Consider the following 13,480-nt stretch of genomic DNA (forward strand, 5'->3'; position numbering starts at 1 on the left):
TTGCTCACAGCCCCGTCCAACCTGGCCTTGGATGTTTCCAGGGATGGGGCCTCCACCCCCTCTCTGGGCAACCTGTTCCAGTGTTTCACCACCCTCATTGTAAATAATTTCTTCCTTATATCTAGTCTAAACCTACCCTGGTTTAGTTTAAAGCCATTACCCCTTGTCCTGTCACATAAACTGAGGCAGAGTGTGCTATGGAGCATTAAAACTCCAACCTCGCTCTCAGCCGTGCAGCAGCCTTTCCCAGACAGAATATTTCTCCTTACTGCTGTCGCTTAAAGGCTTTTTTCTCTTCAGTATGTGGCTGCTCTTGAGGACATGCTCCGAGAGCTGAAGAAGCAGTCCAGGTGAGCTGCACTCTGAAACCCTGCCGCGGGCGGGGGCCTCTGTGCCGTGTTCACCTCCTGCCTGGAAGACAGACATGGCCCCCAAGCACCCCGGTAGCGCGTAGGCTTCCCTCTGGAAATACCTGGCGCTGAGGGAGCAACTGTGCCCACAGAGCGGCTACGACGCAGCCCTGCGAGGAGCTGTGCAGCTCTGGGGGGGTCTCGGCCCCATGTCCCTGCATCTCAGCCTTGGCCCTGGGCAGTGCCCATGCCCCCAAGCTGTCAGTGCCTTGGCAAAGGTGGTTTTCAGGGGGTTGCAAGCATGTTCCTAGCCTTGAGGCTACTTCTGTTAGAAGATGCTTCTTTGAAGAAGCACCTGTTGGGTTTTTCTATTTTATTTTATTTGGGAAGGCACCTGAATAATAGAAAACACTAGTAACTTCTGGTTTTCATATTGTTGTTTTTCAATTCCAATAGCAAGCCAGCCCCAGAACTGCTGAATGAATACTCTCGCAAAGTGGACTTCCTGAAGGGACTTTTAGAAGCTGAAAAATTGGTAAGATCTACTAGTTCAGCTTGAAAAGACTTAAGTGTTCTCTGTGTGCATTCACCTTATTGCCTGGTTCCTATGATTGCCTTTATCTTATGTCTCAAAATAATATTTGCTAAAATCTTACCAGGCAGTCCTTGTAAAAATGTGAATAAATATACTGGACTTTCATATTTTGTGAAAAGGGGAATTTGTGTGAAATCTGAAACTTCTTTCCTTCTTTTCAAAAGCAAAGTACATCTTACCTACATCCTTCTTGCTTCTTTGATGTGAGATACAGGGGCAGGTGGTGTCCTATAGGCCTGACGCCTCTTTTGGGTGGTACCACGTGCATCTGGAGAGCTATGAAATGCCAATAAGCTGTGCTGTACAATTAGCACAGGTGCCATCAGTGCTGTTGTTCAGACTGACTTCGCTGTTCTGTGGGAAGCAGCTGTGGAAGTGCTCCCTGCTTCCTTGTTGGTCACGCATCCATATGGTCTCACACTGCAGAATGTGATGTTCATGACTTTTCATTGCTTCTTCCTATTCACAGTCTTCATCAACTGAAAAGGCTCTGGCAAATCAGTTCTTGGCCCCAGGACGTACCCCTACAACAACCAAAGAGAGAACCCCAGCTACTAAAACAGTTCATCTGCAGACAAAGGCTCGTTGCACAGGCAAGATGAGGAGTGAGCTGCTTGGTACAGTATGTTTTGGTGCTGCTGCTTCTTTACTGCTAGTTTGTAGATTGTCTGTTGTTGCATTGAGCTGCCTTTGGTGGCTGTGCCTCAGATGTATCCCAGGCTGGGTGGGGAGTCACTTTTTTCTGGTTTGGGTAGTTAAAATACTGGGCACAGGCACTATACTAGGTCTGGAGGACTTTTATCTTTTATCACTACCATTTGTAATCTTCTGTTTTGTTTCTCTTTCTGCCTCCCAGGATCCCTTGGTTATTGATGGTAAGTTTAATCTGGTTTTCTTTGACTTTAGTTAACCTGAGTCTTACAGGGAGAGAAGGTGGAAGGTCAGGTATTAGACACTGGCCAAAGTGTACTTTTAATTTAGTGTCTCACTTCTTTTCAAGATAGCAGTTTTTAAAAACAAACAAAACCAAAAACCCTAACAGCTGAAAGCCTAAGCGTTATTATCGGTATGGCAGCAGGGACTTACAAGAACCTATTTTTGTAGAATTTGTACAGAAACAGACATTCTAATTATAGAATTAGCAAGAATTTACCTTTATTGTTCTCCTGTTCTGCTCTGAGAAAATCATGTGATTTTAGGCGCTCTTGTGGTGTTGTGGTTTAACCCAGCAGGCAGCTGAACACCACACAGCTGCTCGCTCACTCCCCCTCCGCTCAGTGGGATGGGGGAGAGAACCGGAAAAAAAGTAAAACCCATGGGTTGAGATAAAGACAGTTTAATGAACCAGCAGAGGAAAAGAATAACAATAATAATAGTAACGGTAAGAGAATATACAGAATATACAAAACAAGTGGTGCACCATACAACTGCTCACCACCCTCTGACCGATGCCCAGCCCATCCCTGAGCAGCGATCACTCTCCCCTGCTAACTCCCCCCGAGCATGGCGTCATATGGTGTGGGATACCCCTTGGGCCAGTTGGGGTCAGCTGTCCTGGCTGTGCCCCCTCTCAGCTTCTTGTGTCCCCGGCAGAGCAGGGGAAGCTGAAAAAGTCCTTGATTTAGACTAAGCACTACTTAGCAACAACTAAACCATCAGGGGGTTAGCAATACTCTTCTCATCCTAAATCTAAAACACAGCGCTACGCCAGCTAGTAGGAAGGAAATTAACTCAATCCCAGCCAAAACCAGGACAGGCGCTTACTGTAGGCGTTGTTCAATTCCTCTTAAATGTACAGCCATGTTATTTATGTGGGGAACTGGTAGGAATTAATTTGTGGTTTCTATAGCTTCTGTTACACTGGCTGGAGCTAGGCCAAGCTAATGTGTCCTGAAAGAGAACACCAAGACGCACGGGCTTAAACCATGCCCTCAGGGATATGATTCATCTGTTTTTCCTCTCCACCATACGTTTGATGTTCTGTGTTGTCTTTTCCCTGAGGAAAGCAGGTAGCCATTTGAAATCCATATTCTCTGGGGTAGAGGATCAAGTAGGATTTGGACATCTGAAAATCCCTTACAGAAAATTAGTTTCTTTAGCCTGTGATTGTGTGGGAATTTATAACATGCTAAAATACAAATTTAACTCTTTTTCCAGATTCTGAGGAGTTTAACGTAAGGAAGCGGAAGTAAGTCAAAATTTCTTATTCTGATGCTCAAGTGTTTTGGGAACTGCTTTCCCAGTGACCTTTAAATCACAGATTTGCTTCCATTTGCGTGAAGTGCCTGCTGGTAGAAACCTAAATATAATGACTTCAGCTGATTTAACTGTTCTTGTCTTGACAGAGTTGCAGAGTCTGGGGAGACCGTGGGAGATCAACCCACAGGGAAGTACAAATCCCAATTTTATTTTTTTTCCTTATCCTCTTGCAGAGGCGTTGCGTCTGATGAGAAGCAGTCGGCAGTTGAGCTGGATGCTGTTCTACAGCACCATCAGGATATGCAGGAGAAGTTAGCTGAAGAAATGTTAAGTTTGGCTCGCAGTCTCAAAAACAACACCCTGGCTGCGCAGAATGTGATAAAACAAGATAACCAGGTAGCGCATATTAAAGCCCTAACCTCTCAATTATGCAACCCAGAAGGTTAAAGTGCTGTTGTGTTTAAAATCTCTACCTAGAACTTGATTCCAGGTGAGATTAGAGTGGGGAGACTTGGAGGCAATACCTGTCTGCTTCTATAGCACAATTGAACCTTTTCTCTGTTGGAAGAATTTGCAAATCTGAGTGTGAAACCATTTGTTCTCTTTGCTCCCCAGACACTGTCGCATTCTCTCAGGATGGCAGACCAGAACTTTGAGAAGCTCAAGGATGAATCTGACCGCCTTGAACAGCATGCAAAGAAATCGGTCAACTGGCTGCTGTGGATAATGTTAATTGTCGTTTGTTTTATATTCATCAGCATGATTCTCTTTATCAGGATTTTTCCCAAACTAAAATGATGGTGGTTTGTTTTTTAATTTAAAACTGCCAGAAGTGCAGCTGGAAAGCTCAGCTGGTATGAGAACTGTCAGCAAGCAATTTCTTTGCCACCTATCATGTCCAAGGCCTACCCTTGCATCTCTCTTTCATGCAATCACTGGATTCAGTGAAGGGTTTCATGCAGAAGACTTTTTACGCTTGGACACTTGGTTACTTTCTTACTTAGTGCATATTGTTGCCTGTCAAAGGGGAAACTGGGATAAAGATGGCAATTTATGCTGAGCTGCTAACAAGTTCCTTAGTGGATAGGTACAGTCCTGGTTTTAATGTGGCTGTGGCAAATGTTACAGCTCCTAAAAGGCGTTTACTCGATACGAATACAGGTAACAGTTGAAGTCTTAACAATTTTTTCTGTCTTTACAGCTTTACTGTACTGAAATAGGACCTTGCTGCCAACAGGATATTTAATTACAAAGTTATGTACGTACACAGCTGTAGGGTGTAGGAAGAGAATGCTGCCATTGAACTGCTTGCCTGGCTCAGATTCAGAGAGTATCAGCAGGTAAAACTATTCTCAGGCTCACCTTTTTTCCAGATGAGCATCTGGGACTTGGGACTTTGCAGTCGTTTTCAGTTTAGACTCGCTATAGAAGGGCTGAAGTTGCTTGCTGTTGCAATGTTGGCTTCCCTTTTTGTATGCGCAAATGTTCTCACTTATACACTGTCTGTTATGTTGATGCTCTTGCATCAAGAAAACGCTGTGACCCTGGCACCGTGGAACTGTACACACAGGACTCTCCGTAGGGTACGGACCTCACCTGTACAAACATTTTTTCACTGTAAGATGAGGTTGAAGGAAGCTGGTGTCTTCAAGGCAGAAATAATAATACTAATAAAAAAAATTCAGCCGTTAACCTTTTGAGACAAGTTATCCTGGTCAAGAGTGTTTGTGTCAAACTTGTATTCTTAAGAGGTCACTGCAAAGAAGCAGAGGTGAAACAACTAGGCTGAAACACTGCTACTGCTAGAAAAATTTGGAGCCTGCAGTAAAGTAAGGTTTGTTGTGACAATGAGACGTTCTTAAGCACTTGTGATAAGCTAAAGCAAAGCAGTCTGTATCTGTGTGGTTGTTTCTGGAGTCTTATACCAGCAAGTGTTGGTGTTTAGGGGTGTGCGTTTTCACGTGGAGGAAGTGGGGAGCAGCAGATGACCCCCAAGTGTTCCTTTGCCATTTCTTATGCTGTTTTGAGCCACTAGATGGGGTGTTTTAGGCCTGTCTGTCCGGTGATCTCCACACAGCAGCCCTGGGCCAGAGGGAGGTAGGGGGAAGAGCTGTTTGTCACAACAATTGAGTTCTTATCAAAATCTGATTGCTGCTTTGAATGCATCCCAGAGCAGCAGGCTCTGCTTCAGAATTGTTCTTTGTTCTTCACAAAACCAGCCATTAATGAAAACAGTTAACATTTTTTATATGAAGTATTTTTGTTCATTTAACAGGATGTTTGCAACTTAGTATGCCATTGACTTATGGATTATCAAATGAGTGATTATTCTGTGAAGTACAGCTTTTTCTTCTTGCTGCTCATCTGTGTGATACGTTCATTCTGTTCGAGCAGAATTACCTTGAACTTTACAGACAGACATAGTTGTAGCAATCTGTTTCTGGACATGTCTACTTTTCCCATAAGTTTTTCTTCAACTGCAGCATTTGACATTTCGCTGTGCTTCGTTGGTGAATGCTGTGTCACCAAATTATTTTTAATTCTAATTGTTTACTATTTCCCCTGCAGGCATTTCAGTGCTGAGCTCTTCTCTTAGAGCAGAGGTTGAATGTAGCATTGGAATTTTTTTTGTGTGTGAGATACTGGAATAATATGACATTAATGCTTCATTGTCTATAACATTTTCCCCTTTATTACTTGAAATATTTTTTTTTCCAGCTTGCAGAAGACTTGCTGTATCATTGCAGACAAGTTTAAAGCTGAATTTTGCTATCAGCCATGTGCTGGGTACAACTTTTTGGCACTTGTAAATTAGGAGTTCAATTGGAGAGACCTGAAAGGGAATGACTAGTGATAGCTTGCCCCCAAGAAAATATCCACCCCTCCAAGTCAACAGCAATTCCTTTATAAAGAAGCCTGCTAGGAAGTGGGTTCAGAAACACATGCTATTTAACTTGTGACCGTTGACATTTCACAGGTGTTTGTTATTTGAAGGACAAACTGCCAGGACTGAGATTGACTCCTGTAACTGCTAACACTTTTTGTGCTATCTCACATGCCCGTTGAGCATAGTGCCTCCAGCACTGCGCTGAGCTGAGCGTCTGGTTCCCTCTGACCCGGTGGAAGAATGTTACCTTCTGCCCTGGCAAACCAAACGGATTAATTGCCTCAGTGGCCAGAAATCTCTCTGCACACAAGGGCTGTTTTGTCAATTGGCGGTTGCAGTCTTTGCTTTTCTTGAGTTCATTTAGTAATTATAGTCATTCAGAAACACTTTGAAGGTCGGTGCCGGTAGTATTTAGAATAAACAATCACTTGAGGCTTCGTGACATTTCATAGAGTGACAGTTCTTATTTTTGACTAACATATGAGTGGGGGCAGTGGCTGGATGATCTGCTGCTTTAGTCCTCAGCAACATTTCATAGCATGGGGGCTCGGAGGTGCTTATTTCTACAGAATATTGTTATATAGAGAAATAGCTTTCTGTGAGAGTTGCAAACATTGTGAAGGGAGAATTGCTTAACTTTCCCAAAAGCTTGGGAAACCCAGCTGGTGAGATGTTTATCAGGCTTAGGGCTGGGCCTGGGTTGGCTTCTTGGCAGACTCTACCTACTTTCAGACAGCAAGGGGAAAAAAAAAAAAAAAAGTCTGGAGATGTGGGTCATGTCAGGCCGGTGAATGCACCGTTTCCAAGCCTGGCAGCAACAGCAACTGTGGGTCAGTCTAAGCTTTCCTGGCAAACTTCCTTGGTGACAGAGACTCCTTGTATTATAATACTTAATGTTTAAGCAGTGTCCTCAATCATGGCCAGATTTGATGTTCTGAAGGGATTTTTACAGTAGATAGGCTGTCAGTACGGGTGCATGAATGGCAGGAGCAAAACACTGCATACGGTGGCTCCTGTGGCTGGGTAATCTCAGCTTGTTTTGGGCATATGTTCCCCGGGTTTGGCTTTACAAAGCCTCCGTGTATCAGACTTTATAGTCTGTGAGCAGCTTTCCAGAACTGGCAGCTATTCAGCCAAAAGGGGTTATTTTGTAAAAGGGTGAAAGCGATGGAGTGGACGGGTTCTGCTCCCGACTGTTCACCTTGTGATACCGGGCAAGTCACCTCCATTCTCATTGTCTCTGCTGTAAACCTGACATGAAACCTGAGCATCAAAGGCCTATGATTAATAGTCACAAGCATGAAAAAAATTTTAACCATGATAACATAGCAATAATAATCAAATTTCTTGGTCTACGGCAGTGTGCTGATGCCGTCCCAGAGTCCTACAGCCCGGGGTAGGGCTGGCTGGTAGCTCTTGTCCTGATCTGCCGCATTGCTGAGGCTTGGTGTGTACTTGCAGTGTGTTCCCGCTGAACAAGTGACATTAAAACCCCACTTAGCTAAGTCAATACCACCTGTCACATGACACCGACATGACATTTCTGGCACGTGTGCTGCCTCCTAATAGGAGATGGAAGTGGGAAGCAGCAGCAGCTAGTGAATAATGGATTAGATATGCCTGGTTTGTAACATTTACAAAGAAAGGGCGTGTCTCCTAGCTACAGAACAAACTGGTTATCAAAATGGGAACTAGAAGTTCTGTGTTGTCCAAAATGTAGAATGTTGAGATAAAGCAGCATGGAAACATACAGTTACGGTTTGCTGAACTCCCTTATGCTGTCCCTCCAAATTTGACTGTGGATCAGCAAAAACATTAGTGTAAAGAAATTAAAAAGGGGTGGCGGGGGGCGTGTGGAGGATTTTGACCAAATAAAAATTGCACAGAACACGTATTTTTGGCAAGACCTTGCTCTCAGTGAATAATTAAAAGACAAAAATACAGTTATGCAAAATTATTCACTTTTTGCTTTTATATTTTAAGGACAGCCAACACAAAACACTTCTCTGTATACAAACGCTTTAAGTACCCAATGTTTACTGGACACAGTTCTGGTTTTTCCTTTACATTTGAAAAAAGCAAAAGCTTCCCATAGAAAATTATGGGCATAAACCATAAAGAGAGGCTTGTTGTTTTTCCACAGAGAGGGGACCTCATCAAACACGTACAAATATCTTAAGGGCGGAAGTCATGAGGACGGAGCCAGACTCTTTGCAGTGGTGCCCAGCGCCAGGACAAGGGGCAATGGGTACAAACTGAGACATAAGAGGTTTCAGTTGAATATGAGGAGAAACTTCTTTACTCTGAGGGTGTCTGAGCCCTGGCCCAGGCTGCCCGGAGGGCTGTGGAGTCTCCTCTAGAGATATTCAAAACCCGCCTGGACAAAGTCCTATGTAACATAGAATCATAGAATGTTTTGGGTTGGAAGGGACCCCTAGAGGTCTAGAGGTCATCTAGTCCAATCCATGCTCTAGGAGAACCTGCTTTAGCAGGGGGGTTGGACTGGGTGATCTCCCGAGGTCCCTTCCAACCCTTGCAATTCTGTGATTCTGTGATTTGAGGTTGGTTTAGGTGTACAGTGAGAAGCTGTAGGAAGGAATGATGGCTGAGGAGGCTGGAGGGGACCGAAGGCCAGGTATAGACCTGTCTGGCTGTTTCACAGCTGGGCCCCACCTGCTAGACACAGGCTGGGAACAGTGACTGTCGTGTGGTTCTTGTAGCAATGAAGAAAAATCTAGGCTCTTCCAAGTTGAAAAGTTTGATGCCAAGTTAGAACAAAAATGTTCTGACAAGGAATGGAAGGTAAGTCCAATACTGCATCTGCCTCTATGGCATCTAAAAATCGAACTGAACAAAACCAGAAACTGGATAAAAAAAGAAAATATGAGGCAGTGTCGCAGTAGGCCATGGAGAGCTGTGATTTTCTTTGCATCCTTCATCTCCAGCTCCTTTGAACTGCATGTGGCAGAGAGATGCCCTCTGCCATTTTCACCTTGGGCAGAGGTTATATTTGCTAATGTAACAATAGAATTCTCCAGAAGGATCTGACAGTGTTTCCTGTTTCAACAGTAAAAAAAAATGGGACTTATGTCCTTAGCACGTAGAGTGACCGGATCTTCATCCTCTGAGCTTTCTCCCATCGCAAAGAGAGCAGTCACTTATCGGATTTGGTGGGGACGGAAGGAAGGGTAAGAAAGGAACTTTGTCAATCTATGATGTGAAATATTTTATATTAAGAGATTTGGCAAACGGTTCTGTGTGACTCTGAACAGGATGAGATAAATTTTCCAAGGTCAGCCCAGCTTTAGGTTTAGTCACCAAGAAGTCAATTCTGTAACCTTTACAGCAACATCCTGCCAATGATGCAGAGACTCGGCTATTGTTGGCTTCAACAGCAACTCTTCCGCATCTTCAAAGGACAGGAGGCTGAACAATGTGCGTACTGCATGGTGAGAAACTTGGGAGCAGGAAAGTATGTTTGACAAATCAAAAATAGAGCAACCTGAGCAATGGGGTAACTATTCACTCAGGCAGTTGCAACCTGTGGTTCAGAAAAGGCCATACTGAATGGTGGATGAAGCAGAAAGAATTCTGACTCTCAGCTTGGCCTTTGGGCTTGCTGTGTGGCTTTGGCTCGCTGAACTGGTTTTCAGCTGGTTTGTTCTTAGAATTACAACTGATATACCTTCTTGGTGAGTCAACTGCTCTAAAGCTCCTTTTGGGCACAAAGCGTTGTGTTCCTTAAATATTCCTGAACTGATGAATTAGCATGGAACTTTACGCTAAAAAAAAAACCAACCCTAAACCCACCCAAACACAGACCTCTGCCTGTGTGTTTGGTTCCAGCATTTATTTCACGAGAGAAAGATGTATTTCATTTTCAAGACATGAAGCTTGCAGCAAGTGCAGCATCTCGGTGATGGGGGAAGCCAAGCAGCGTTCTCCCTCCACCTGTAGTTGTGTCAATATAAGGATGTGACCGCGCTCCAAGGGTAGCGTGCAAGCACTGCTGAGTTCAGTGTACAGCACTGCTGCAGGCAGCAGGCCCTGGAGATGAGACTTTGAAGAACTGTATTGTTGGTGCCTAAACAGCTTGGTCTGTCCTAGCTTTGTTAACTTGAGCAGGGAAAGCTAAATTAAAATGGTAATAAAAGCGGCGGTTTCACCCTTTCAGAAGGTAGGGAGTAGTGTACAAAGTCATCTGCTGTGCTCGTGGTTCCTCTTCTAGGGATGCTGCCACCAGAGATGGGTTTCCAAGGACTTCAATTCCTAGCAGGTTGATCTGGAGGAGCTGGGATCTGATTAGGATACGCTTAGGTTGGTTTCAAATGGAGGCATTTGTAGGGCAGAGCAGAATGACTCCGTCTTGCCAGTCTCACAGAAAGGTTTTTCAGCCCGTGTGGGCTACAATAGGCCAGTGCATGTAGAATGCAAAAAACGAGTGGAGGGTTTGGGCCCCAAACCATTTTTAGTGGTTTGGGGTTTTTTTTTTGGTAACAATATATTTCAAAGTCTTCCTTCAGGACTTGAAGCCATGCCAGATGTGCCATGTAAAAGGAACATAATCTGAAACAGCTTTGGGCATGATAACAGCATGCCCATAGCCCTGGACTATTTTAACTTTTATGTTTCTGTAGATTTACATTAGTGAACGAAGGATAAGGGCCTGCATTCATTTTTTTTCCAACAGCGAAGGCCGTTGTTTGGAGGGCGCTGACCCTATGGACATTGTGCACCTTGTATAAGGAGGCACTAGACACACAGCTTTAAACTGCTGGGATTCTTGGCCACTGTACAGTGACTGTAGAGCAAAGGTAAATCCACAGGACAGCTCTTTTTTGGGGATTTCAACAGGAACAAGGCTTTTGAGGGGGCCTGTAAACTTCCTGCATTACCTTGCGATGCACTGCTTTCATGCTGTGTAGTACATAGCACTTGCGTGGTGTATTACCTAGCTGAAATGCCGAAGGTGACAAAACTGAAGTGTGTTTTCATGAAAACACCGCAGTGGGGGACCACCATTTGGGTTCAGCTCTGAAAGTACAATCAACATTTTGTCACACTAATTTTCTAAACAGCTTCAAAAGCAAAAGATCGCTGCCTTCTGAGTGCGCTGAGGATGCTGTAGATGCATATAGTAACCTGGTTGATACTTTTTGTACATTTTTATAAATTTGGTCCTTTTACCTGCTGCAAGTGTACGCTGTTCAGGTATGTAGTGAAGGATGATTTTCTGCATCAAAGAGAATCACAGAATGGCAGGGGTTGGAAGGAACCTCGGGAGATCCCCCAGTGCCACCCCCCTGCCCAAGCAAGCCCACCCAGAGCAGGGGGCACAGGACAGCGTCCAGGCAGGGATTGAATATCTCCAGAGAAGGAGACTGCACAGCCCCCCTGGGTAGCCTGTGGCCAGGGCTCTGTCGCCCTCAAAGAAAAAATGTTAAAGGTCAGAAAAGAGAATATTATTTCAAAGATCCATTTTCCTTGCCTTCCCTGGCAGTTATTACTGCAGAGATTCATTTAAGTAAGGAAGCGACCAAAACAAAAAATTTGTGGGGTCAAATAGGTAGATGCCCTCCCTTTCAAGACTCTGTATTTATTTTCTTAGGAGGATTCAGTATTTATTTTCTTAGGAGGATTCAGAAATGAACCCCGAGAGTTTGTGTCACAGTGCAGAGCAGATACTTATCACTACTTAGTTATAAGTTATTTTAACTAAACCACGAAACATCTGTGGAGGGGAGAAAGAAATGTGGATGTTGTCAAAGCAAGGAGTCTTATTTAATATATCAAAGTAATGACTTTAGTGGAGTTACTTGAATCAGAAATTATAGAGGAGGCTGCAATGCAGCTCTTGGGGGGCGGGGGGGGGAGAGTAAGCAGGTGCTGGCTTAGCTTCTGAGCGCCCACATTGCTACTGTTGGTTTATCTGATTGCAAGCCCAGTGTACTGTAGCGCGATGAGTACATACCTGTGAGTGTACGGGAAAGATGCCGGGAAGATTGCACCCTGATGTTCTTAATCAGTAATTAGAAACTAAAAATAGTATTTTAAGGAAAGATAATAAATCTGTAGCCTTTAATCCTCCTGTGCCAATCTGTAAGCTGATATCATTATTACATGAAAGGCAGTAAGAACACAAGTGAGTAAGCAAAAGTAGGTTGCTGTTACAGTCACATTATAAATTCCACATAGCCCAAGCTGTCTAGGTGATGTTTGGCTCTGCTTTATGCAAAATCTTAAGTCATGAAGCAGGTTCATTTGCAAGCAGAGAACACGTTGGTTTGTTTATTTCCATTCCTGAAGTATTCTGAGCTGAGTTAGGTTCGGAGTCTCTTCTGCACTTGTAAGTGGTAGCGTACATTTGAGAAAATGGCAGCAGGAACAGATACATTTGGGGAAATTTGTTCCTGTTATGGCAGTTCCGACGCACTGACAGGCTGAATCAACAGCTGATGTGCTGTGCAGACACACATCTTGTGCTGTAGTAACCACAGAGAAAGCATCCCCCCTTAAGCACGCCCTTCCATCTAAGTGTTTAAATAGTTTGCAAATGCTAAGCTGTAGTTACTGTTACGCTGATGACTTTCAGGGGATTTAGTAGAATTAGGCCCCCAACCTTACCCCATCCGACTGGGAAACCTCAGAGTGAACCACGCCAAAATCAATATAATTTCAAAGACCAGCCCTCCTCCCGTTCACAACTCTGCCATAGCCCTGTAACAACTGCAGCAATTCTTTAAATGAAAAACTAACACAATGTCTTTAAAATAGTGCCAGCTCTCCTAATGTGGTTCAGCACCAGGGAGCCGGTGCAAAGGGACCTGCTGGTAACCGCTGGCCTGCCTTGTGGCCTCTGCAATACAAACAGGAGATCGTGGAGGGAAGGTTTGAAAGAACAACATCTATTTACCAAACATTTTTTAATTTAATAAAAGCTTTATTCCAGCAGTTTATAACTCAGTATCTTGCAGGAATGGGTGAAAGCAAGTACCAGATAAAATTACTGGAAGTTGCCAGGAAACGTACCATCGTGGCTTAGCACGACTACACCACCAAGATGATTAAAAAAGGAGAAAAAGGCATCAAATGCTGAATCCTGCTGGGAAAAGACAACCAGAAATTTGAAATGGCTCTTTGATACCAGCACCCTCTCCCCAAGCTCTGTTTAGCCTGTCTCTGGGGCAATTCATCCTCTCCAACTGCTTTACTGGGAGGACATGTGCAACGGTCACAGTTTGGGAAGAAGCCCCCCTGTCACGCAGGGCCTCGGGGCCAGCAAGCTGCCCCGTACCCCCTCCAGAAGCGGCTCCTGCAGAGCTCCTCAGCTTCTCGGTTACACTCGCTCAAGGCTCCCCAGGCCAAAGGCTGCTTCCCCCGGGCAGCTCCCCCTCCAACATCTTCACCTTCAGCGGGTCTGACAGCGGGCCAAAGCTCGCAGGAATCACC

At 44.4% G+C, this 13,480-nt stretch overlaps 1 protein-coding gene and 1 long non-coding RNA gene across 4 annotated transcripts; one reads left to right on the top strand and one right to left on the bottom strand.

The window, feature by feature from the left end:
• The first annotated feature begins 139 nt into the window (after window positions 1-139).
• On the top strand, window positions 140-4,842 carry USE1 (unconventional SNARE in the ER 1). Of its 3 annotated transcripts, none has more exons than XR_004841706.1 (7): window positions 140-350; window positions 807-885; window positions 1,415-1,820; window positions 3,103-3,133; window positions 3,378-3,540; window positions 3,760-4,231; window positions 4,346-4,842. XR_004841706.1 is itself a non-coding variant. In XM_009636707.2 (7 exons), the coding sequence occupies exons 1-7, from the start codon at window positions 322-324 to the stop codon at window positions 3,940-3,942; spliced, it is 657 nt and encodes a 218-aa protein (XP_009635002.1). In that variant the 5' UTR covers window positions 144-321; the 3' UTR covers window positions 3,943-4,842. The 3 variants fall into 3 exon arrangements, 2 of the variants coding, with proteins under 2 accessions (XP_035748207.1, XP_009635002.1); XM_009636707.2 differs by having other exon boundaries at window positions 144-350; window positions 1,415-1,567; window positions 1,802-1,820; window positions 3,760-4,842; XM_035892314.1 differs by having other exon boundaries at window positions 3,760-4,842.
• Window positions 3,953-6,697, bottom strand: LOC118452057. The gene is made up of 2 exons (XR_004841707.1): window positions 4,838-6,697; window positions 3,953-4,740 (listed from the first exon to the last, which is right to left on the bottom strand). It is a non-coding gene; the product is annotated as an uncharacterized LOC118452057 (long non-coding RNA).
• Window positions 6,698-13,480: the final 6,783 nt, after the last annotated feature.

The sequence above is a fragment of the Egretta garzetta genome, unplaced genomic scaffold (assembly GCF_000687185.1).
Source record: "Egretta garzetta isolate BGI_Z169 unplaced genomic scaffold, ASM68718v1 scaffold4, whole genome shotgun sequence".
In the NCBI taxonomy this organism is placed as follows: Eukaryota; Metazoa; Chordata; class Aves; order Pelecaniformes; family Ardeidae; genus Egretta; species Egretta garzetta.

Coding starts and splice junctions, on each gene's coding strand:
- USE1 (XM_035892314.1), top strand. CDS start 322: ATGCTCCGAGAGCTGAAGAAGCAGTCCAG. Junction 886..1,414: donor TTTTAGAAGCTGAAAAATTG/GTAAGATCTACT, acceptor TCCTATTCACAG/TCTTCATCAACTGAAAAGGC. Junction 3,134..3,377: donor TTTAACGTAAGGAAGCGGAA/GTAAGTCAAAAT, acceptor ATCCTCTTGCAG/AGGCGTTGCGTCTGATGAGA.